This window comes from Barbus barbus (genome assembly GCF_936440315.1).
Source record: "Barbus barbus genome assembly, chromosome: 22".
In the NCBI taxonomy this organism is placed as follows: domain Eukaryota; kingdom Metazoa; phylum Chordata; class Actinopteri; order Cypriniformes; family Cyprinidae; genus Barbus; species Barbus barbus.
In genome coordinates, this window is record NC_136750.1 from 24,654,343 (window position 1) to 24,680,835 (window position 26,493).

The following is a 26,493-nucleotide window of genomic DNA, read 5'->3' on the forward strand; positions in this document are numbered from 1 at the left end:
AGAGAAACAAGGCCATAGATGGAAAGGCCGGCCAACTGTACACTTCCAAGAATTTTCCCAGGAGGCCAGAGGAAGCACAGGTGACCAGCCCCTAAACTCTGACACATGAACCTGTCATGAATATGACCTCAACTGACCCTGCTTTTCATATAGCCCATGCCAAACGTGGCTTACATCATCTTAGCACCAATTAGTTCCAGTCTGAATGGAGGAAGCTTCTGTTATAAGGCTTGTGGTAGAAATGCTGATATGATGACTTAGCCAATATGTGACTGACAAGCGCCAAGTGTAACACGTTGATGTGCCCATCAGAGCACACAAGCTGCATTGCGTCGTGTAACTTTATTTCTCAGATTTTGTTTACCATGGAAAAAAGCAGCTTTGTTGTTTTTAATTACCGGTATTATGTAAGTTCATAAAATATTCATCAATGTATCTAGATTTATGGTTTATTTATATAAATGTATTTTTATTTTCCCTAAAGTCTACAGTGCAATTTATATTTAAATATAACACACACACACACATATACTGTATATATATATAATTTTTTTTTTAATTACAATTTATAAAATGTATAATTTTTCAGAAATATTAAATATTTATGATATATTTATCATCATTTTCATGACAGATTTTTTTTCTCTACAGTGTACAGTACATTTAATATTTATATAAAATGTAAAAACATTTTGTATAAATATTTTCTTCAGTATACTTTTTATTCAAATATTTGTTCAAAATAAATAAATACAGTTTTTATGCAAAATCTACTAATATTACGAATATTAATAGTGTAATGTAGATAAATATGATATATTATGCAAATATGATTCAGAACTGTCTAACTGATGACTGGGCAAATGACGGTTTCTTCAATTTTGAATAGTTTATACTCTCTCTGATTCATGGTCTTGAATGAACATTGTCAGCACAGTTGTTGATTCAGATCTTCAGAACCAGACAAAGTTTTTTTTTAGATCCCATCTAAAGGGATGCATTTGATTCTGACATCTATTCATTATAAAACCCTTGATTTCGAAATATGCAGAATCAGACGTTCTCAAATTGAATTTGCTGTGTGAAAAAAATATAATCGACAGTTACCTTTTTAGTCATTTTAGATTAGCCAGATCCTGTCACAGCCATATACGCATGGACTAAATCATCATTCCAGCATAAGCGTTCATTGTAATCAATGTGACCTCTGAAGATTCTTCACCCTGTCACACAAATTTCCCTTTCCAGTAATTAGGTTTCTATGTGCGAAAAGCCCATTGAAGGATGTCCGGCGCCGACGACCATGTGCTCGCACAAGCTCAGCAGGCCTTTGAAGATTAGAGTGCCGACAGAGGTACTTCGGGTGAGGGTTACTTGTGTCCGTGTATTAGATTCACTTCACGTGGGACTTCTAGTTACTGTGCGGGACCGTGGCTGCTTCTCACACAGCCTGCTGAGATGGAAAGGCTTGCTGGCCGTGTGGACAGCATCAGAATAGATCAGTGGTATCAGACGGATATGGAATAGAGTCCAGTCATTCCAGACTCTATGCTACCTACAGCCAATTGCTTCCCTGTGGGCCTCTGCTAGTCACACCAAGGTTGTTTGAATGGAGAAGTATTTTCCGTCCTGAATTTCAAAACCGTTCACAGACCTGAAGATCAGAGCTGTTTGATTTTTGCACTTTCAGAGCTTATTGAAATATTGCCAGTTCTGAAGGCTTTGATTATAACTCCACACACACCTTTTCCTGTTGGTATGTAATGAATATTAATTTCCGTCGTATATTGCTCTCTTATCTGGCTGTCCCGATATGAGTCTATCTGTACTCTCTGCCTCACGTCTAGCCAGTCGTCATATGCCAGCTTATCTGCCATGGTCTCAGTAAACAAATTTACAAACTCCTTTTCTCTGAAAGTCAAATTTTATAATTAACCTTCTTCTGGACAAAAACCGCTGAAGTTATGTCCTTTCATTTGGATGTTTGCCTTCCTAGAAAATGTTAATTAGGCAGACCAAGTCTTAGAAGCTGTCAGAATGTCTTACATATTGATGATGACCACTTCTGGTGAAAAGTGCCCATGTTTGGCTCCAAGCATCTGCAAATATCAGTTCAAATGCCTTTTCAGATTTTAGTTTTTTTTTGTTTAGTGAAATAAATGAATGCAGATACACTGGTTACAGTATATCAAGTGTGGAAAAAATGCTGTAAAACCTCTTTTTGACAGTAAATGTGACCGAGGCGCACAGGGAGGAATGAGATATTGAACCATTAATATTGAATGAATTGTAAAGGATTTTTATGTATATAGCACACACTATATATGAATAATTGTTGCAGTTATGTCTTGTTCTTGAATGAATCCTGGTCATTTATGTGAACATTTTAGTGACTCATAAAGACAGTCACTTGTTTGTTTTTGAATGAGTCGGGATTTATAACTGATTATTTAAGTGAATTATTCAAATTACTCAATTATAAAGATCTTGTCACCACCTACTGGCATAACAATATATAACTGGCATAACGTTTTTTTGATCATATTATGTTCGGAGAGGTACGGCATGAATATATTATTTTTTATTTGGAACTATATGGGTGCCAACTGAAATATTATTCATAGCGAATGAATGTCTTGGATCATTGCAAAAGTATTGCATCATTGCAAATACAGCCTCACATTATTCAAAGCGTCAGTTCCATTGATTTATATTAAAAATAGTTGTAGAATAGCTAATATATGCTACCAACAGGTATATATCACTGTATGTAGCAGTTCAAACATTTTTCTCAATGTCAAATATCCTTGCATGATATATTAAAAATAGGTTAATGTTTTATCTGAAGCCATCTTCTGAGGGATTTGCATAATTTATTGTTCAAATGGGACCCCCAACAGGCATGCCATATTTTGCCAGTGGTCTAAGCCTTGGCAAACACCCATCATCAGCTACGGTATGAGGGTCAGTCCTTACATACGCACTGCCACAGTGCCATACTGAATTAATCTTTCATGCTGTCATTGCCTCTTTGAGCCAAAATCTGTGCAATGCTGGTGTGTATTAAGAGTGTGATGCCTCAACTATTTTGTCTCAGGATGGAGTCCTTGGGCAATTGCTGGTTTGCTGTACTGGTATATTAGATATATCTTTGCTATTACTGATCACAGGCGGTTGTTGAGTCTGTTAATGCATGTGTTACAGCTAGAGGAATGCTTGTTTCGCCCTAGATGCATCCAATTGTGATTCACAAGCTTGGCTTATAAAATGTTCATAGAAAAGATACAGATGACTTTGAAGTGGACGAGAGTGGACTGATCAACTGAGATATCAAATGAAGCTCCAGATATGGCATATTTTGAAATGCTATTATTTTGCCCAGCCTTCGAGTAGAAGAGAATATAATGAGTATTGATTAATTCTGGACCAGTCAGACGGGAGAACAGGAAATTCATAAATTTCTCCTAACTCCCTGCCCCTGACCCTCATGTTAACCTTGCCGCAATAAATCGAAATTGTATTATTACAACAAGGCGATCAAAACCTTACATTGTTGCACGCCTGAGGTTGACGTTATCGACTTGACCAGAAAACGGCAGTAAGACATACACATGGCTTCTCTATTTATGGCCAATTTCTCGCACCCCCACCCATGTGATCCGTATCTGTGAGATATGACCTAGAGGGCCACGAGTGGGTGTTTGATAGCCGCTTCATCATTGTCCCCTTATGTGACTTGGCTTCCCCAACGCTTCTTGGTGGAGGTCACCCTCCATATCACATTACTGGATGGGCTTCAGCCTGGACATAACTGCCAGGGCAGACATGCATGAGCTCATACACTTTTCTACCTCTACTTCTCTGATGGCCCTATTATGCTTCATGAATAGGCTCTGTGATTCATACAATACCTCCGCTTTATGAAAGCCATCCAGATTCGGAGGAGTCTCTGAGGCGTGAGAATTGAGTGACAGTTATGAGTTATTCATCGTGATAGACAGGCCTTTTATTTTCACCAGAGCACCAGAGTAATTAGCATGTTACCAGTAAACTGACAGGAATGTGTCTTGAGAAGGTGCATAAAATAGAAGAGGGATTTTGTCCGCTGTTAATTCAGCCATCTTTTCAGGTCAAAGGTGAGCTATGTGTGTCTGCTGACGGTAAGAGAAGAGACGGGCGCATGAATTGACTCTCAGGCCAGGCCTAATGGGAAAACTGTATGCGGAGGCCTTCAAACACTCGCATGCATACACATGCAGAATATATCCTTTTGCTTATCCAAGCTAGGCCTTGTGGGAATTAATATAGAGTTCAGCTTCAAATAGAGAGCATGACTGAGATGAAGAGAGCGGGATGCTTGCAGAAATTCAGGTTAAATATTTGGATGCAGGATTCGCTCAAGGACTTCCTGTTTCTCTTTATCACATAGAGCAGTAGGTTATGTTCTAAAGATAAAATCGAAACATTAAAAACTTTATCTTTCCGCACGATAGCAAAGTTATTTTCCTAAAGACGTTTTTCAGTAAAGCTTGCGATTGTCCTTAAAGGACGAAAGTGTGATTTCGGGGGTGCATACTTAGGACCTTGAGGCTGGTTTTCATGGGAAAAGTCTGCTTGTGGAGTTCAGATTGTTGCCGTTTCAGCATGCTAAGCATTCCCTTAGCACCCATGGCGGCATTAGTGCCTCATACATACAGATGGAGCTGCTTTCTCATGGCCTGATTACGCTCAGAACTGATTACCTGTAAACTAAAGCTAGTTTTGTGTTCACAGAGGGTAAGTAATGATGGTTGACTTAGTATGTTATTACACCATCACATATGCTTACGTGTTTCATAGCCATAGGCAATTCTCGTCGCATTTAGTAATGTGGGTTTTTATTATATCAGCTAGTAGTAGAACATTTGGAAATGTCACCATATATACTATGATTATATACTAGTGATGAACACTGGGACTGATCTATCCATCCATCCATTCGAAATATAAATCTTTTGTAACATTCTTTACTTTTACTTTTGATCAATTTAATGTCCTTACTGAATAAAAGTATCAATTTCTTAAAAAAAATCTCATTTTACTGAACATTGGTGTGTAGTAATGTACATTTTAAGAAAAACATTCAAAATCTAAGACAAGTAGTTACAACTTCAGAAAACAAGATGCAGCATATAGCATTAGTTTAACTGACTGAAATCCCCATTTCCTGCTTAACACGACAAAAAAAAGCGTTGAAAAATAGACAGGGAGCATGAGAGAGAAAGAGGTTTGTTGTATTCTCCACGCATGACAAATAGTGTCTGCCAGGACGATGTTTGCTTGGTGGCGTGTGCAATGCAGGAGAGAGACAATTAGTCTGAAAAACATGCTGTGTAATGTTGAAAACAAGCTGAAGAGCAGTCAGCAGTGAAGCTGAAGCTTGTCACGTTGACACTGGCAAGAATTCATTGTCAGTGTGCATCAGAACAAGTGAGCATGTGTCGCTCATTTTTTGAGCCTGATCTCTCTCACTTTCTCTCTGTGATGTTGTAACAAGCAAAGGCAGATACGTTCTCGATTTAAAGACTTAATTGACCTCACTAAGAGTCCCGGGCTCTCTAGAATGGAAGGAAGTTGTCTACTTTCCGGCGTCATGCAAAGTGACTATTGATTATGATGTATGTCTTTGATAGCGGATTTCCTCTCTGTACCAGGGAAAGAGAGATCATCCTTTAGCACTTAAGCGGATGTGCATATTTAGCAGCTCTGGTCCTGCGGGGCTGTGTAATGCTATGATGTGCATTGCTATGTTGTTGTAGCTGTAGGGTCTATTGTGTTGCGTGATAAAAGCCTGTAAATTTATTTACACCCTGTTGGTGTGCATGTAAAACATGCAAGACATACAAAACGCATTCATCCCGGCTTTGAATGATTCACGGGTCGTTATTGCACTTCGAACACAGGGAAATCTTGCATGGACGTCGTGCTGCTGAGAGGATTAATATAATAGCTATTTTAGCAACAATTCTGGTTTGGATTTCAGCCACTTAGGCTTGAAGTATGTTTGTATTTCAAAACTGGAGTTACATGAGTGTAGAGTACTCTCCAGATGAGTGTCAAGATGGAACTTGGGTGGGAATTTGAAGTACTTCAAATGAATACGTGAGCGGAATATTTCATCACCTCGACTTCGTTGCGCTATAAAGCCAAGGTGAGCGAGTCCAACTCACCTCTGTACCACCCTCTGATGAGATTTCATCACCACGTTGGCGTTAGACGGAGTTGACAGGTGCCAGTCTGCATCTGTGAGTCAACTTTTTCCAATATCATTTTATTTTCTCTGTGACCTGGTAGTTCAAACAATGTTTTTGAATTAAAAATTAACTTAGAAACCACAAATGGTTGCTTTTGGGAATAGATGGAAGATCTGTTTGCCAAGAGCTCTACGTCCTTCAAATGAATCAATGGTTTCTTGCTCATGACTTTGTCAGTTAGATGAGGGAAATGCTAGAAAAAGAATAGAAAATATGCATTGACGTCCAAGCTTCTCCAAATCCCATTCCACATCTTAAGTTTCCGTGAAGCTCGGGTCTACGTTTGCAGACAGCCATAACACGCCATTCTTGTGAGTGAGGTTGGCAGAAGGTCTCAGATTAGGAGATGGATGTGCACATCATGTTGAATAAGGGAAGAAGTCCAATAACAAGAGCTGTTCCTCAAACACAGCAGCCTCTGCCATGATAAAACTCTTTATTTATATAAAGGTTTAAGATTTTTGTTGCTGTTCACAGTGAAAGATTGATTTTTTTGAGGTTAGAATTATTCTGGAATGGTAAAGACGTTAAACATTGACCGACTTCTTAACTCATAATCTCACAGCAGAAATCAGTTGTTCAAGAAATAGTTCATCCTAAAATGAAAATCATTTAGACCTACTCAAATTAGTGTCATTTCAAAGCTGTATAACTTGCTTCTTATATACTATTCTGTAAAACAAACAAATAAACAAACAAAAAAGAGATATTTTGCAGGATGTCTTGCTTGCTACGAACTACATGGAGATATTGGGTTTGGCAAAAAAGATGGCAAAAAAGTACTGCTATTACATTTTTCTGAAGCCATATGATAACTTTCTGTTCCAGGTGGAAATTGAAGTTTGTTTAGTGCAATTTGTTTACAGTAGTTTCGAATTTATTCCCATCTGTCATAGCTTTAATATTTCATTTCAGCCTTATTATAGTTTTACAATTTTAATTTAGTTTTTGCTTTCCATTTTATTTGACTTAAATGCATTTTCTAGTTTCATTTTATTTAATTTTTATTTTAGAGCTGCCACTAAATGGTATCATTTTTAAAAACATTACAGGCATTCAGTCTCTCTGCAAATTCTAGTTTTATTGCTACTGTGTCTAGTGGAATTATCATGTTTAATGCAGGCAAGCTTGTAAGCATTTTAGGTTCTATAATATAGCGTGTATTTATAACTAAACTAGTGTTAATTTCGTTAATGAAGACTATGACGAAAAAATGCTTTTTTCCCATGACTAAGATGAGACGAAGATGAGACAACAATAAGGTCAATAAACGATAACTATGAAAAGATCAACATGCAATTTTATTGACGAAATAAGACGAGACTAAAATGTATTAAAAAAATTGAAAACTTTAACAAAAACCTCGTCAAATTTTCGTCAAAAATAAGGAGACAAAATGTTATTGCGGACTGCACAACACACCTATACTACGCGAGCTTTCATGAGTACGGTTGCCAGATATCAAAAGTTAAAATCCCCGAATCAGAGATTTGCTGTTACAAGGATACATTTTCTGCCCATTGTTTTGCTTATTTTAAGCAATTTGGCAAACATGCGCTCGCTGCTCAATGGCGAACCGTCGCTGCCGATGATCTGAAAACACTGAAAAACAAGCTGGAGTTTAGCATCTAAATCAAAGTGTCACTCAACCAGTCTGTGCTCTGTCATGCGATCTCGACTTTATTGTTAGCGATTGTGATCACTGAAGAAATGCACTTACTCAGCCACTGATGTTTTAATAAAGAAACATAGGCTTGCAATTTGGAATTATAGTGGAATTACACTGTTATAATATTTTTTGTTTGTTTTAGCAGTTTTTATAATGTAGACTGCATAAGTCTTTGGTATTAATTTATATAATAAAAAGCCTATAATAAAGCAGTCCACATTCTAATGATTTGTGCTAACTGGTAATAGTGCAATACCTGAAATGCAAAAGTACATTTCTCAAATGACAATCATTTGATTATAAATTTGAGCAAAAATAATTTTTATCCATTTAACCATTATGCAGCATGATGGAAATGTGACTAAGAGTTGACTAAAACCTTACTAAAATGCTCATACATTTCACTGACTTAAACTTGACGAAACTAAATATGATAACTTGTATGTACATTTGAGTAAGACTAAGACTAAATTAAAAGTGGCTGCCAAAAATAATGCTGCTGTATGGTTAATTAATAATACTCTTATTGCTAAAATGTCAAGTTTTCATTGACTAAAATACTGTAGATTTTCTTTGACTAAAACTAGACTAAAATGTTGAGACTTTGTCGACTAAAACTAAATAGGATAAGGTTGACTAAATATGATTAAAAACTAACAAGGACATTTAACAAGGGACTAAGACTAAAATTGAAAAAAGCTGACAAAATGAACACTAAACATATTTTTGTAATTTAGTTTCAGTTCTTTAAAGTTATGCACCTCAAGACACATGGTGATGTCAATGAAGTCAAATGTCATTGCCTCAAGTGTCTACAAACCTGTTGTTGAAGATAGAATGTCATACTAGTTTGGATCAGCGTAGGGCTGGACGATTGGACGATTAATCAAAAAGAAATCGAAACCGAAATTCAGAATCTCTAACCCACGTAATTAATCCTATTAATACTTCCCCCTTAAAAACATACTACCATAGTTTGCGCTATACGGATATGACTGTTGTTCTTGCATATTTTGCAGCATCTTGCACATGAGTGGATATCCCACCTTTAATAGTTGAGTATATTTACAGTACTAAACTTTAATGAACTACGAGGGCAAAAAAGAAATCGTTCAATAATCTTAATCGAGGTAAAGTGTTCAATTAATCGAGGTTTTGATTTTAGGTCATATATCAGCAGCACTAGATCAGCATGAGGGTGAGTAAATGATGACGACAGTTTTGGATGAACTATTTCTTTCAGCCACAGCTAGAGATTTGAGGTCTTGTAAAGTTAATGTCATTATTTCAGCTCTGCAACTGTGCTGGACTTGTCTTCCGTCATCTTTGGTCCTCTGAGTCCAATACTGCTGATGTTCTTGGGCTCTTTAGACCCATATCTGATGCTCTTCGATCCTGGCTCTGTCCCAGCATCCCCTCTGGTTGCCCATTCCTGAGAAAAGAGTGCTGCTTTTTCAAGGCCGAACAAACTAGTGTTTGCTTTTTATTTGCCCAGAGGAGCAACATCTGTTTGTTGTGGGGAACCAAAAGCACTATAACTCTAGCACCATTTGGACTTTGGGTTTATAGCCCTATTGAGCCATTTTGATGGGGTGTTCAAAGCTTTTTAAAGTCTAGCACACATACAGACACCTGTGGTCCCAATATTTCTTTTATGAGACAATGAGGGCACAATAAAGACTATTTATTGGTTCATTTATGTAGTACTATTTTTTTAACCGTATACAAACTTTCTTTTTAATCATCTCATTTACTGCTTCTCAGAGAATTCTATTGGTAGTCATGTGATGTACACTAAAAAAAGCTTACCGACACTAAAATGTTGAAGAGTAATGATTTTAAATCTCTTATACTGACCAAGGCTGCATTTATTGATCAAAAATACAGTTAAAGAAGTATTGTAAAATATTATTAAAATGTAATATTTCGTCAGTGGGGGAGTATGTTTTCTCTCATCTTCTAGATTCATCTTCTCTATCCTAATTTCAATCCATAATTAAAGAGCCTGTGGTCCTCGTAAGTATTCTGTTGAGCTGCTAGAAATCTGCGGAGCGGCACAAATTAGCCAACGGTATCTAATAGTTTCCCCCCCTCCTGCTCCAATTCCTTTTCCTTCTCATCCTCTGCTGTGAGAAAGTGAGCTGTGGTGGCAGGTGGCAGCTGAGAAAGCCGGCTGCTGATTGGCAGAGATGTTCCAATTGATTTTGAGTCGTTGAGCCCATTTAATGCCAGATGTGAGATTCAAGATAATAGCTGAAAGCATTCAACTTTTGCTTCAACGAAACCTGCATTTCTGTTATTTCTAATTTAATATTCTCTTTGTGTCAGAAAAATGTGGCATTGCCCAAGTTAGATGCATTTTTCCCGTGTCTTTTTATGTTGGCAATTCTTCTTTTCTCATCATTACTCATTTGTAAACTCATATCCATGTCAATGAATACATACACAAAAGCTCTCAAACTGTTGGTTTAAAATTGGCACAAAGCTATTTTTGTTTTCACTCAGTTCCATCTTCTCAAATGATCCCATATGAAACTTTAAACTGTAAGTATTGCAAACATCTCGCTACTGATTTTCTTCAACAGTACATTTTTTCCCACAGTTCTGCTGCATTATTCACTGTCATGCTTCTCTTTGAGAGACCCGACGCTCTTCTTCACTATGGGGGGAAAAACTGTGCTTTGTGGAAACAATGGGGGGTTTAGTAGAAAACAAAGACAATGTGAATTTGTCATGACTGTTTACAGCTGTTTTTTTATTAGTTTACTAAAACCACTCATGTGAGGAGCCAAGGAGACAGATCGAGATGTCTATTCTGGAAAGCGTAGAACAGTCACAGTTCTTTATTTTCTTTTCTTTTTCATTTGACTGAGACGGCAGGATGCTCATTAATTCTCCAATAATTGCCAAAAGAAGCTGCAGGCAACCCTCTGAAGAGCAGCAATTTGGACCCATCATTCTTGGCTTTGTTATCTATAGGTTCGGGCTGATTTGAAGAGCTCCTGTCCATTATTTTTTAAATGGAAAATTTCAAGTTATGATTCATTCTGATTAACCTCCTAGGAGTTGAACCTCCTGGTAACCTTCTTGAAAGATTTCAACTAGTTCTTAATTTAGATAACAGCAAATCCTGAGCTATTCAGATACACTAATAAGCTAATGCAGCACTAATGCAGCACTAAGTCAACTTGATTATGTGCAATCGTTATTATCTTTTATTTACAATCTGTCCATACTGTTTAAATCGAATACTCTACAAAGGAAAAATATTATTTATTTATTCCTTAAATGCCACAAAATATTATCAATAGCCTTTTTTAGTAAATCAGTCAAACATTTTAGATTTTTTATAAGCACTAATAATAAATATTCATATTATTTTATTTATATGATATTTTATTTACATCTTCATATGATAAACATTTTTTATTTTATTTTCTGAGTGCAAGATTCCCATGTATGACTGTTTAGAAATTTTGTAGATAGCTTTGCTATTATAGAAGATAAATGGCTGAGAGTTGTTTATATATCTTCCTCTAAAGCTAAATGTGTTTTGTCTATCCACTCAGATGAGCGATTATTTAGACTTGGCTTCTTCTTAGTATCCATTCATGATTTATTCTCAAAGATGGATGTCACTGGCTTAACGAATGAAAGGCAGAGATCGATTGCTCTCTGAGGAAGGTTGCATCAGATCATCTGCTCCATCTGATCTGCTCATGGTATCAAAGAGGTGTTTAAATCTCCCAGATCTTTTAAATTTATATCATATCAAGTTAATTCCATATCTCAATCATCACTGGGACATTACTTGACTACTTTCTGTACAAACAGTACTTACACCCATTAATGTGATTTAAAACTACATTACCTGATGCATGGGATTCTCTATAGTCTATTTGAGCAATAAAGGGCCAGCGGTCATTTGAGCAGGATGAGGCCGCTCGGTAATGGTGTATCATTTCCCTCTTGGTGCTGAGTGCATACCAGCCTTTATGTCTTCATTACAACAGACTGTTTTATTTTAGTGTAAAATCAATGACAGCTAACTTGCCTCTTAAAGAGAGGCCCGCAACCCCCGGGGCGGAGCAACTCTCTTCGTTTTTCTCAAAGCCTTCTCTTCTATCTCACTCTCATTATTTCTTATTATCACCCTTGTATGAAGAAGGTTATTAATGCTGCACACTGGAGAAAATAAGCACTTTTATTTAAGCGATAGACTGCTTACCTTTAAGTCTACAGACTGTCTTGGTTTCTCTAATCTTAAGCGGTAAACCATACATGGCCTCTCTCTGACCACCAGCTACTCCAGGTTCACTACAAGTTAAGGTTTATCAAGAGCTGCTGTGATTAATGTAAGTTCACTTGTCCTGCGGTGTGATATGCTCCTATTTTAAACCATGTTTTGCTAATTATTTTATAATTATACATACCTCATATCACATGAAATATTATCACACCACAGGCCATTTGATCAACCAGGGAAGGAAAAAGATGAGGAAAAAAAGAAGTGTAGGAAAAAAAGTGAAACACATTATGAATTCATATATTTTAAATTAATTTAGCTGTTGATTTAAAAAATAATATATATATTATAATTATTAATTTACGTAGAAGTGTGACAAGCGCAGGTCATTTTCTGTGATTTTATAATTATTGTACATTCAGTTATTATGATTTAATATCACATGAAATGTTGTCATACCATAAGATAACTTTAAAAACTCCTAAAAAGGTCTTGGAAATGAAGGAAAAAATGTTTAACTTACAAAATAAAGTTGCTGTTGTTGTTGTAATATATGTATATATATATGAAAATTTTAAGTTAAAATATATATATATATACAGTAGTCAACATTTAAAGTGGATCAAAAAACTTAATCAAAGTTGTCCTAAGACAAGAACAAGTTTTGGTTTTAGGTTTTAGGACAACTTTGATGAAAGGTTTTGATCCACTTCAAATGTTGACTAGTAAATAACTATTACACATGAAGAGTTCATTTGCAAAAACCGATAAACGGCACTTTAAAAAAAATGAGTGCCCTGCATTATTCTCCACATCTGCACCCTAAACATGTTTTGTCAAAAAAGGTATTGTCCACTTTCAAGGCATCGCGAGTTTACGTTTTACTGCAGAAGCCAACAAGCGCCTTTGTTGTTTTTGAACAGAAGCCGATAAGTCCATTTTAGCGAATCAGTGCACTGTATTCAGGTCAGGTGACAAGGCTGCTTTCACTTTGAAAAGACGCGCTAGCTGAAACATGAAATGTGGAGTTATCAGCCTTTGGCAAAAAAAAAGCCACTGTTGGCGTTTTCTGATTTTCGCTATAAACTTTTCATATATAAAAAAATCATACTTTCAATGAACTCATTTTGTAAGTTACGTGTATTTAAGTTATTATTACTCAATCAAAACAACAATGATTGACATTACTTGGAATGCACAATAAAAACATGATTTCTGAAAATAAATAAAAATGGAGATATCTGTTGTTGCAAATAAACTCTTCACATGCAGCTTTGATGGCCTTACATCAAATGAAATGTTGTCACACCACAAAAATCCTATAAATTCACAGAAAGTTTAACTTAAATGTGTTGATTTAAACAAATTATTATTATAGCATTATTCAATTATGTAATATACCTACCACAGATTATTTTCTGATAAACAACAGCATGTCACAGCAGCTGTTGATAAAGCTAAACTTGTTTTAAACCTGGAACATTCCTTTAATGTCCTTCAAAAACGCACACGTTTTAAGTTACTCCAGGGCTTATGTGTCCTAATAAATCGTAAAGACGCGTGGGTCAGGGTGATATAACCTCTCATTAAGGCTGGTTTGCTGGACACACACATTTTGACCCTCTTCTGAGGCAGAGCATGAAAAGGTTAATCGCTCCTTCTCAGCGGACCCGTACACACATAGACGATTCTGAAGGCCGTGTGAGTCACGTCCATCACTGGCCTGCAATAAGATTGAAGTTGCATGACTGCGTGTGAGTGAGCAGGTTTCTGCTGCAGTTGATAGAGTGGTCCGAGTGATGGATAAGTTTCTCGCTCAGCTCCTGGAGAACCTGTTCCATAGTTTCAATTACACTGACCTTGAGCTTAAACCACATGCCTTTTTGCAAACCCCTTTCATCCATTTAAATTGAGTTTGTTTCTTAGAGCTTGAAACTTCCTGTTCTTTGATGTACCTTCATAAAACTTGCAGAAAGCCTGACTTGATTTGTTTTTTTCACCACCCGTGTTTTATTGTTTGTTGGTTAGTATTAAAATTATATCAGTTAATGAAGTCTGTCTTTTTTGTAACCTTAAATGTTGCATATTTTTGGGGTAAAGATCACAAAAGATTTGTGATTTTTATTCAGGGCCATCTTCATCACCTATTTAAAATGACACACTTGGTGCCCTCTTTGTCCTTTGAGAAATCGGAGGTGAGAGGAAGTGTGTTTACCAGTCCAGTGTTTATTCCTCAGGGAATCGGTTTAAGACGCACCAAGTTGGGTGCAGCGCTGTGAGACAGGCTTCCCATGATAAATGTCCTTTCTGAGACACTTTGTTTACTGAGGAGTCTACAAACTGCCATGTCGCCTTTCAACTCCTGCAGCAGCTTAGCGTTACAGTTGTGCCGCTGTAAATATAGCACAGTGCTTTCAAAACAAACACTCACCCTATAGAGCGTCAAATGTGAACATCCCCTCCAACCTTGAAGAACATTCAGACTTGGGCACATTTTGCATGTTGCTTCTAATCCAGTGAAGCGCATCTGTTGAAAATGTTGCTGTGAGAGTGAGATGCAAGGCTTCTCCCACACACATTCAGTAGTGTTTAAGATGGAGCCTCCAGCTCTAGCTAGAATTGTGACCGACACCTCAATCTCCAGCAGAGCAATGCAAGCATCACTTGAGTTTCCTTATACTATATACCACATGCTATGTTAGGAATGTTTTGGAACATTGTTTTGATAGAAAGAGAATGTCTACAACCATCTATCTATCTGTTTTCTTGCCCCTTAAACTCTCAGTGCTCCCAGTCATGTCAGCAGTGGCTTTAATTCCACTTCAGTTCAACGTAAAGATATGACAACTTTAATATGCGCCTATGTAATTGATTTACTTCTCCCACTCTGTTTTGTTTTTTAAAGAAAGCTTAAAAATACTACAAACAGAACAGTCAAGAAAAGATTCTTGGAGTGCTGAGCTCAATTGGGTGTTAAATTATTAAATCTGTGCAGTGAGTTGATCCAAAACAAGTGAGAACTGAAGCAAGAGGGCAGATTCTCCCTGTCTCTCTTCCCTTTTTTTCATCTTTGACTCATCAGAGAAGAACAAAGCCTCCATTTATGTCCCCCGCTGAAGCACACACTGCTAATGCACCATTATGAGGCACCCGCCTCACCACACTCAGGTCCTTTTCCTGGGCTTTCAGGACTTTGCTGTAGCTCCGAGGACACTTTTTTGCTGTCTTTCCTTGCACGTTGTACCCCGACCCTTGTCTTTTTTTTTTCTCCCACTAATGTGTTCTCTCACGTTCTGCCCCTGCCTCTCTGCTTCTTCCTGGAGTTTTTGATGTGACGGCACAGGCTGCCGTTTCAATCACAGGAGAGGTTTTACAAATAAGGTAAATGAGTTAAAATTGCACACAGCCTGAAGGATGGTTGGAGGGGCCGGTAAACAGCATGGTCGATGTTTCCAGGCGTGCTCTGACTTTATAAGTGTTCGAGGATGTTTTAAGCAGTGCTGAGGCAGTGCGGCCATGCTAATGCTAATGACCTTCAGTCACTGTTACACATATAAATGCTGCATGATGGATGGACATGAAATGGCTTAGTGATTTGAGAAACGGTGTTGTTAAATGTAGATTAATCTGTTAGCTTAACCCTCAATTGTGCATTCCCATACAGAAATATAGTGCTCCAGCAAATTTCCAGTGATAAATTTGTTCATATTTCAAATGCAAATGAGCTTTGTGGTATATTGTTGCAACATAATATAACAAGTAAAACTGTAAATGTAGGACAGTGTTTTATCCATTTGGAAATTACTGGATTGTGAAAAGTGGTCATTTCTATTTTTTATGTTCTTATAAATATATATTGGGGAAAAAAAATAATAATAAAATATATATATATATATATATATATATATATATATATATATGAAAGTCACATTTTATTTTGTTTAATAATTTATATATTGCATTTATATTTTAATTTATATATCAAAAAAATTCAAATAAATAAAATAAAAGAGTAATGTGACTGAAGATGAGTAGTATCTGCTGAAAGTTCAATATAATAAAATGGATATAGTAAAATAGAAAATATATTTTAAATTGTAATAATATTTCATAATATTAGAGGTATGATCTCTACATTTAAATTTTAAATTTATTTATGTGATTCATATCTTGCAGTTCAATTAATGAAGAAGTGGGTCTTGTAAATAAGCGTAATCACAGCAAAAGTGGCGTGAACTGCAACAGACAACGCAGAGTCGCTTTCTTGTTTTGCTACGGTTTCAATCATGGCCCAATTAAGATATAATGATGCATCGCAACATATTAAATTGAATCATAACATATCATTACGGGTACAGATATCCCTGACATCCTTGTTTTCATTTGCATCAAATTAAACAAGTAATCTACTCTGACTGAGGTTCATAGAGGCTGCTTCCTCGGGTTATTTGACAACTCGCTGCTTCATAACGTGGACTTTGATACATTCGAGTTCTCCATGTTACATTAGCACAGAGCCATTTCTCACCCCCCAGGGCATTAAGAACAGCCCTCACCCTCAGGCTAAAGTGCTCCCTCACCAAACAGAGCTTCAGAACCCACTTTTAACCTGCCAAGTGTGAGATACACACAGCCTCCGTGTCTCTCACAGCGTTCTTTATCTAGCCCGTGGTGGGAAAGGTACTCGGCAGAAGAGCGTGCTGATAATTTCAACCACCATGACTGAAGGAATTTGTTTCACTGAGTTTCTGTCCTCAAGTTTGCTGCTTCAATCTCGAAGGCATTGTCAGGCAGTTCAGCTAACCACCTCGTTTATGCTTGAAAGAGAATGAGAGCGCATGTAAAAGCGATTAATAATTTACAACATCAGAAAAATCGAGGATGCGACAGTCGGGTTTGCTTTTAATCGCTGTCGCGCCGTTGGTCGGTTGTCAAACATGCTTACACTTCAGTGACAACGGCGTTCACACGGGGAAGAAGCACTCGTGATGCTTTTTGATTTGCCACGTGGCGCCCACCAATTTATCAGTGCCGGGTGTGATTTCGTATTCACGAAGAGATTGCTTTGGATATTCCAATAACAGCGAAGGAAATGTCAGACACTTCTTCCTCGTCATCTCTGCAGGCATCAATTTGTGCCCTTATCGCAGATTGATGGGCAAACAGCCTCTTCTCTCTGTGTTGTCAATCAGAAGCTCCTATAAACATTACAGATTCGTCACCGCAGTCACACAGCTGGACTCTGTGTCTGCACACAAATGTCAATGGTCAGTCTTCTGTGTTTTATCAAAATCATGGTGTGGCCCTCAAGGGACCAAGATGGCAGAGTGTTTGTGCCCCCTAGAGGAACCATATCAATTGTTGCCATATCAAAATCTGCTGTACTATAGGGCCCTATGAAATCCGTAATTTTTTTCCCAGATTTTGTTTCATTTTTTTTCCAAATTTAGTTTTTTCCATTTTCATTTTTCTGGATTCTGTTTTTTTTTTTTTTTTTCAATTTTCATTTTTCTGGACTCCATTTTAATGTTTAGATTAAATTTTATTAATCAAAAAGCATTTCTAATGAATTAAAATCATGAAACTTCCTCTCCGGTTATTTAACACCAGTTTATTAAAAGTTTTACAAAAATGACATGTTTAGGGCCCTATGAAATTTTTAATTAATGAAAATTAAACGAACTTTATTTTTGGTAAACACAGGGGATTTAGTATTAAAATTAAAACATGGAAGAAATGTTGTGTGATTCATTAAAATAAAGTGTTACGTACATTCTACTGAACTATAGTAATATATTTCTGGCACAATGTCTTCTAGTTAAACCAAGCTTTTATTTTTAGTTGCCGTGAAGAACTTTAAATTTCTGTGTGTAAATGAAATGACGATAGTTTTTCTCAAATGAACAGTTCTGGAGATGTTGTTCATGTGTTTATGCCCTCATTTAGTGAGACGGCAGACACTGAAAACGCTTCAGTATGTGTGTAGTAAATGAAACTGCACGTCTGCACCATTCATTCACACAGGAACATGCATATTTTTGTGGCTAAATATTCACAGACACTAGTCCATTTTGCGTTTTGATTTAAGTGTAATAACCTTTTTTTGATTAATTATTCCAAACTTTGACAAATTCTGTGGCATTCCGCGTTATACAGTAAATTCCATTTTCATGACCGGATTACACGTTTCCATCCATGTTTCCAGGGCCCAACTATTCTGCTGGTTTTCTTGAACTTTTTCCACTGGGCTTCTGCAGACTTTACCGAGAGTTTGAGGCAGAAGCACATCATGCTTTTTTGTTTATGTCTACATATGAAGGAAAGCTATATTTCAGTTAGTACATGTGGTGCATAATGAATGTTGTTTTTCAGAATAACAGCTTTCGCTCTGAATCGATGTTCCAGAATGCATCAATATCTCAATCTGTTGCTTCTCTCTGCAGTTGTGTGGCTGTGGGCTGCTGGGAGTTGGAATCTGGCTGTCTGTGTCTCAAGGTAGCTTCGCCACCTTCTCCCCCTCCTTCCCCTCTCTCTCCGCTGCCAACATGGTTATCGCCATAGGCGCAATCGTCATGGTGACGGGCTTCCTCGGATGCCTGGGTGCCATCAAGGAAAACAAGTGCCTGCTTCTGAGCGTAAGTTATATCACACCTACACACTTTACACTTCTGAGGTGTAAAAACACAGCAACAGCCTGTTGTGAAAAAAGTGTTTGCACTTCCATTTTAACCTTGTGATTGTCTAGTCTTTTGTGTTTTTGTGCAATATACTTTACACGCTGTTTTATATGTACTTGTGGGTAACTGAATCACAATAATAGTTTTGCATTATAATACAAATTCTTAATTATACCTTTAAAGGGATAGTTCACCCAAAAATGAAATTTCTATCGTTAATTACTCACTCTCGTGTCATTCCAAACCCATAAGGCCTTCGATCATCTTCAAAAAACAAATTAAGATATTTTTGATGAAATCCGAGAGCTTTCTGACACTGCATAGAAAGCAACGTAACTGAAATGTTCCTAGAACCATGAAGGTAGTGAGGACATCGGTAAAATAGTCCATGTGACATCAGTGGTTCAACCGTAATTTTACAAAGCTGCGAGAATACTTTTTGTGTGCAAAGAAAACAAAAATAATGACTTTATTCATCAATTCTTCTCCTCCGCGTCACCAAAGCGCCATTTTGGTGAGTATCATGTGGAAGTGCACATGAGTCGTGGTGCTCTCCATAATGGCGGAGTTCATGATTTGGAGGGGAAGAATTGTTGAACAAAAGGTTATTTTTGTTTTCTTTGAGCACAAAAATTATTCTAGTAGCTTCATAAAATTACAGTTGAACCACTGATGACTATTTTAACGATGTTCTTACTACGTCAGAGAGCTCTCTGATTTCATCAAAAATATCTTAGTGTTCTGAAGGTGAACGAAGGTCTTACGGGTTTGGAACGACATGAGGGTGAGTAATTAATGACAGAATTTTGTGGGTGAACTAACCCTTTGAGTGTAATGCTTAAAAAAATAGATTCAAGTACATTAGGTAGCTGCAAATATCTTTATACTATTTAAAGGTGGAACTCTTTTTTTTTTATATATATATATATAAAAAAAATATATATAAATATAATATATTATATAAATTATAAAAAATATAAAGTAATAATCGACTGTTTTTACAGTTCTTGTGCTAGTTTCATGGCCCTAGTATTAGTCTGCAGTCTCTTTCTTCTCGCATAAAACAATCATTTCAACCAAAATTAACTTTTTATGTCGTTTAATTTATTTATTTAGTGAGTAGCTGTGTAAAAAGTGGGATAATGTACAGCTGGCCAGTCATTATCCCAAAATAAGCGCTGTCAGGATGTGAAGTGGCCTTATGAATACCTTTTATAATGCATTACACATACAGGCTTAAAGTAAACTGTTACCAGAGAGGTTTGCTAATTATCTGCATTGCAAAATGTGTCTCTTCATTGCACTCAGGGGTTTTGGTTCAGAACTAGAGTTAAACCACAAGTCTCTCTATTTTCTCCCCAATCTCTCTTTGATTTTACACTCATTTTCACTTTCTCTCCCCATTCTGCTAACGGTGTTAAACAGTCTAATTGAAAAAGGTTATCACTTGCATGCTTTTCTGTTATTTGCAGAAGTGATTAATGCATCCGACACCTCATATTGTTTTGTTCTGGTAAACGAGTATTAAAAACTATGCCATCTGCTCGTGGACTTGGCATGTGATTGTTTATTTTATTTACTGTAATTTGCAAAAAAAAAAAAAAAAAGGCTTTATATTCAGTACTTGTGAAGGAAGAGACATTTGGAAAATTCACAAATCCTGTCGAACCCAGAATCATCCCTACTTATTAATTTTTAATGTCAATCTCCAGTTCCTACGGTTTCCTAAATGCCTGTTAGATAGGAGCAGTGTAAATTCGAATGGCCTGACCTTTAGATTTCACTATCTGCTCTGTATATACGCCGTGTCCATGGCTCTGAGGGAGAGTGAGACATCAGAGAAGAGTTTTCACGTCACTGGGTTTGAGATCTAAGCAGCCAGCCCTATGTTTCTGGATGTGGTGTAGCGCTCTCTTCCCCCAGAGGTCTAGGAAGGAAGAACCTTCAAAGCTTTTCCAGTCTTCACATCCATTCCTTCAACTTTGCTCTATTTACGTATCCCATATGGTCCAGACCAGCGAGTAGAATCAAGGCAGACCAGACATGTACACATATTGTCATTCAGCGGTTGGCGAGGCCGCACATATTCAACACATCATTTTTCTTATTACTTATTGCATGTACAGCACTTTGATAAACACTTGTTGTTTTAAAAAAAGTGCTTTATAAATAAACTTTGACTTGACTTGACTTGACAGTCGCTCTCGTTCTCTTCTAATGGCGGAAGGGAACTTATTTTGCGGACCTGTCAATGTCGAGGTTCAATAAACAAGTGTCTTAAAGGCTTTCAGATGGCTCGAATCTGTGTTTCAGATGGACTTTGACAGAAACGGTCATCAGGAGATGACTGGAAAATGTACTGAGCACTCAGCGAAATAATGTTTACTGGCTGACAGGCGCATGCTGTGTGGAAGGCTGTGTAAATATTTAGCTGAAGAAGTGAAATAGAATGAGAGGGAGAGAGTGAGTGTAGAAAGCTGAGATGATTCATTCAGACAGGTCTTTCCCCATGTCTTTCTCACTCTCAATCGTATCACTCACTTCCTTTTTTTGTGTATATTCTTCCTGCAGTTCTTCATTGTCTTGCTGATTATTCTGCTGGCTGAGCTGATTTTGCTCATTCTTTTCTTCGTCTACTCTGATAAGGTAAGCCTGTTCACCAGTTTTATATCGTGCAAATGATTTTACTGTATTTCCATACAAATCCCACTATCTAATCTCTAATTAGTGGCAGATGGAAAAATCCCATCAAATTGCACCTTTTCCTAACTAGGCATGGTGTAAATCATCAAATTATTAAAATCTGTAAGCAAATAAGTTTTTGAAGATTTTGAATTGTGCTGTATAGCCATGCCCACATGAAATCTCATTAGTCCAGAATCCTCATAGCTGTGTATTTAAACATCAGTTATTGATTCAGTAATGTATTTTCATTGTAGTTTATTCACATGTATTCTTACATAACGAAAAAGATCCACTTTGAGCAAACATATAGATTTTTTATGCACATTTTGTTGTTTCTGTCAACCATTTTTTGTAATATCCCCATAAACTGTCAAATGCTCATCCCATTTCCCAAGCCTAATCAGGTCATCAAGTTCTTTAAAGAACAGCCAACTCTCTTGTCTTGAGCAGTGCAGGTTAAGAGTTTTCATCACCAGGCGAGCACTCAAAGGTCAGGGGTCACCCCACACAACAAGGCCTAATCCCGGCCAGTTGTCACCAAGTAATTGGTGCTGAGCTCTCTCTCGGTCAATCCTTCCACCTGCCTCAGCGTTCAAGCTCTTTCTCATGGCCTTCGGGGCAGCGCACACAACTGGAAGTGATACTGTGCCAACTAGAATGTCTAAAACAGGGCAATCTGACCTTTTGACACCATGCAGATCCTGGTGGATTACTACCCAACCTGAGCACACAGAGGTCCTGTTTCCTCTTTGATGAAGTCGTGAGTGTCACCAAACAGATGCTTCAGAGTGTGCACTGCATAGTCTCCTTTTCAAGGGCGCTTCCCAAATGTACGGCAGGATGCTAGGAGGTGTTAAATCCCGTCAAGGATTTCTGGGTGGTTCATTATTCACTCCGTTTGCCACGCTCTCTGTGGAAGCTAAAGTAATTCACTTACCCACAATCCATTTAGAGATTAGGATCTGCCTATCTCCAAGGTACGAGAACTGCCTAGTTGTCTTATCGGAGCGTGTAACTCACACTCAAGCGTGGACTGCAAACTGAGGCTGCGTTTTGGTGGCAAAATGAACGCCACATTTTTTCAAGCAAAAGACTTGCTTGCTCTTGTCTGTATAAGGTTGTTTCTGCAGACAAACTTTTTTTTCTATTGTGTGCAGACACAAGGTTGTACCTTCATATAATGAAAGCTAGGCTGAAAGCAGTGTACCTATCATGTATTAGTCTTTAAAGACCACTCTGAGACCCCTAACCATGTATTGATGTTGTGCGTACTACCGATATAAGATACCTATGTGACCTTTAACACAACGTGATGAGGGAGATACTTCAGAGAGGAGCGAGGGAAGATGAGATATAGAGATTTGTATCAACTGCACAAGGCTGTGAGCACGTCTCTAATTTTTCTACCGCATGAACTGGGCGGCAGGGGTATCGCCGTCACTCAAAACCTGCTGCTCCATCCGCACAGAATGGCGTGAGCGATCAGAGGAATGTTTAATTGACTCCATTATTTGATCTCCAAATCACAAGGCATTCATTATCACATCTGAGGGAAAAAAGTTACGCTGACAGTGTATGAAAACACACTTTTTCTGTACAAACAACAAAGTTAAAGCAAAGCTTTTTGCACAGATAGTAATGTGCAGTATATTATAGCGCTAGAAAAATTTTTAATTAGAATTTTTGGCATGACATTTAATAAAATTGACATTTTTTGTAAAAATTTGCTGAATTTGAGGTGTCTGAAAACTTGAGGCTGTAATTTTATAATTGAGGATGCGGTAAATTGACAACAAACGACAGCAAGACTTTTACATTCTTACAAGAAATTCTATTTTAAATATATGTTCATCAAAAAAATCCTGAAAAAAGGAAGTTTCCACTAACACAAGCATCATAAACTGTGATAAGCAATGTTTCTTGAGAACAAAATCAGCATATTAGAATGATTTCTGAAAGGTCAAGTGACACGGAAGATTGGAGTAATACTTACATGTATAAATTAATACTGTGTATTTAATATAAATATACCACAAAAAAACATATTTACTAAATGTACAACATTCAAATCTATTTGTCATTGTTATAGCTTCATAATGTGAGATCTGTAGAGTTTCAGATTTAATGTTTTGTGCCTTCCTCAATCTTTAACTCGGCAAGATGCCTCCCTCCTGCAGATAAGATGGTGAAACAGAGGTATAGTAGGTCTCCACCTCACTGAGTGTACGTGAACACTGTGGATTAAAGCACACACGGGGGGCCTGCAGTGACCCACCATCTGACTGCAGCAGATGGTGAAGGCTAGGCACCAGATTAGAGCATCCGTCTTTACGCACATGACCTCATTCCTGCGCGTGTGTCACAGGACGGCGGCCAAATGAAGCCATATTAGCTGGTTTGAAAAGGGGGAGGCACAGTAGCGTGATTTTTCAGATAGGCTTACAGAGACAGATGAAGAGCATTACCGTGCACTTTCACCGCCTCAGCTGTGGCTACGGTTTAATCCGTAGATGACTCACAGTTTTTAGCCTCTAATGTTGTGCCATTACTTGTGCAAAAGCGACACAATTAGGGATGCTCTAAAAATGAGTAGCGACCCACATGTGCAGGGATTGGATTGAGAGTGTCTTTGAAATGAGGTAAAACTCCAAGTCCATTTTAAAGGTCCCCAAACAAAACACTGTTCCCCATTGTATTTCCTGTTATTTTCGATTTACAAGGTGATTCTGGGAGAGTAAGGCTTGTGATCTCATGTGGCAGTATTATCGCGGTTGCTTGTTTGCTTGCTGATTTTAGCTCAGAATTAAACCAATTTACTCGCACTAAACAAATCAACAACGAATGTGCCAGTGTTAAAATGATTTATGTCAGGCTTGACTATATAAACAGCCATTTTCCACTTCATGAGCTAAAATCAGCAAAAGTGTCTTGTAAACCACCTGAACAGGTCAGCCAGGGTTTTGAGGACTTCGGGCCAGGTTTCAAAGCATCTGACGGCGTGACAGTAGGACCCACGTTGTGCGTATCTTGCCAGCTCACAGCATGGCCAGACTTTCCCTTGCTGATCAAGAGTCTGGCCCATCATCTGGGCTGGAAATTACCATCCCATGACAGGCACATATGTCAGGTGGCTCTTACTTGCGCTAATGGAACATTTTAGTTGATCCTAAAATGAAAATTCAGCCACTAGCTGCGTTTCCATTACCCTTCAAATTGCGCAAATTAAAATCACGAATTAAAAATATGCCCAATGGAAACACAAATTTTGCAAAATCTCATATATCGCAAAAAAAGATTTTACGTTTGCATGAGATGGTTTTTCAGGCAATTTGAAAAAGGAATATTTCGCAAAACTGCAATGGGAACTTTTTTTCCGCATTTACAGGTCACTTGGCGTATGTCACATGATCATTCTTTAATGTACTATGACCTCCAAGAAACACCTCATATGTGGCCGCTCTCAAGCGTAAAGGGCTTTCCTTGCCATTATTGCTGGATAACCCCTTATTTACACTGCACATGTCTGCAGCACATTACGTCTCCGATGTGGCCACCGGAGCTGATGCCTACATCTCCTTCAATTAATATATAATGGCTTGTGTGGTGGCTGCGATATAAATAAACCTACCAACATCTGTCGTCATGACTTATCGCGAGAGGAAATAAGTACGTTTTAATTGCATAATGGGTGAATGGAAACGCCATCATTTTGCAATAGTTTTTTATCGACATTTATAAAATATCTCAAAAGATTTGCATGAATCTGTAATGGAAATGCACATACTAACTCAACCTCATGTTGTTACAAACTCATATTACTATTTATTTGCTTCCAGCATAGAGGAATTTTAAATTATGTATTGGTCTTTCTTTTAATGTAAAAATACATATAGACAACTTGTGCTGTTTTCATATCTTTTATATGTTTACATGCTAATTTATATGCACACTTTATATCAAGTCTTCTAAAGTCAATTTAAGCTATTAGCTGATAATCTTCCCACCTTATGGCTGTTAACTGTTACTACAAGAAAATCATTGTCAACGAATTGAACTTGAGTTTGATTTTTTTTTTTTTGTTTTTTTTTTTTTAACAAATCCGTCAGATCTGTTTTGTGACCTGGATTGACTGATTCATTGAAATGATCCAACTCACTATTCTCATGAACTTATGAATTCCTATTAGGAGAGCTAAGCAATGAAAAACAGCTTAATTTTGGTTTGTTCATCACATCAAGATTTTGTATGACTTCAGAAGACTTGTCATATGGACCAGTTTTGTTTTTTGACATTTTGAAGCTTGACAGCCCTCGTACAATTTTAAATATAATTGAAAAGAGTGGCCAAAAAGCTCCTACAAGGAGAGCTAACCAATGAATAATAACTTAATTTTGGTCTGTTCTTTGATGTTTTGACCTTTTAGTTCCATTGAAAACCATGTAGTTGAGAAACGACTTGATCAAATAAACAAAACCTTTTCCTTTTTGAATTGAATTATCCCTTTTAAGTTAGGATTTAGGGGTGTGTGTTTACAGACTGTAAATTGCTCAACTTTTTTTGTTGGCATAGTAGAGGTGATGGTTGAATCTTCTGTCTGACCTCATCTTCCTCTACTCTCTTTAGTAAACAGCAGGCTTTCCTCAACACACACATTGTTCCGACACATCTCCACAAACCCAAGCCCCCAGGGCAGCAATATGACAAACCTGTCCACACTCTGGAGACTCAAACACACACAAGACTTGAAGAAAAGCATACAGTTTCCTCTCTATATCACCATTCACTCTCGTTTCCGCTCCCAGTTCACACCAAGAATTGTTGGTATAGATAATGATGTCATCTATTAGCTACATCTTACATCTGACCCTAAGGTCAAACCTTCAAATTCCCAAACAAACACCAACATCTTTACATTCACATGTT

General features: G+C 37.4%; 1 protein-coding gene across 1 annotated transcript in view; it reads left to right on the forward strand.

Annotated features, from left to right (window-relative positions):
* The window catches only part of LOC306888048 (tetraspanin-9-like), a 77,018-nt gene that overhangs the window by 40,151 nt on the left and 10,374 nt on the right, over window positions 1-26,493 (forward strand). The window contains exons 2-3 of the mRNA XM_079446149.1: window positions 18,652-18,843; window positions 21,457-21,531. Of these exons, the coding sequence (XP_079302275.1) occupies window positions 18,652-18,843; window positions 21,457-21,531 (267 nt within the window). The remainder of the gene's footprint in view (window positions 1-18,651; window positions 18,844-21,456; window positions 21,532-26,493) is intronic.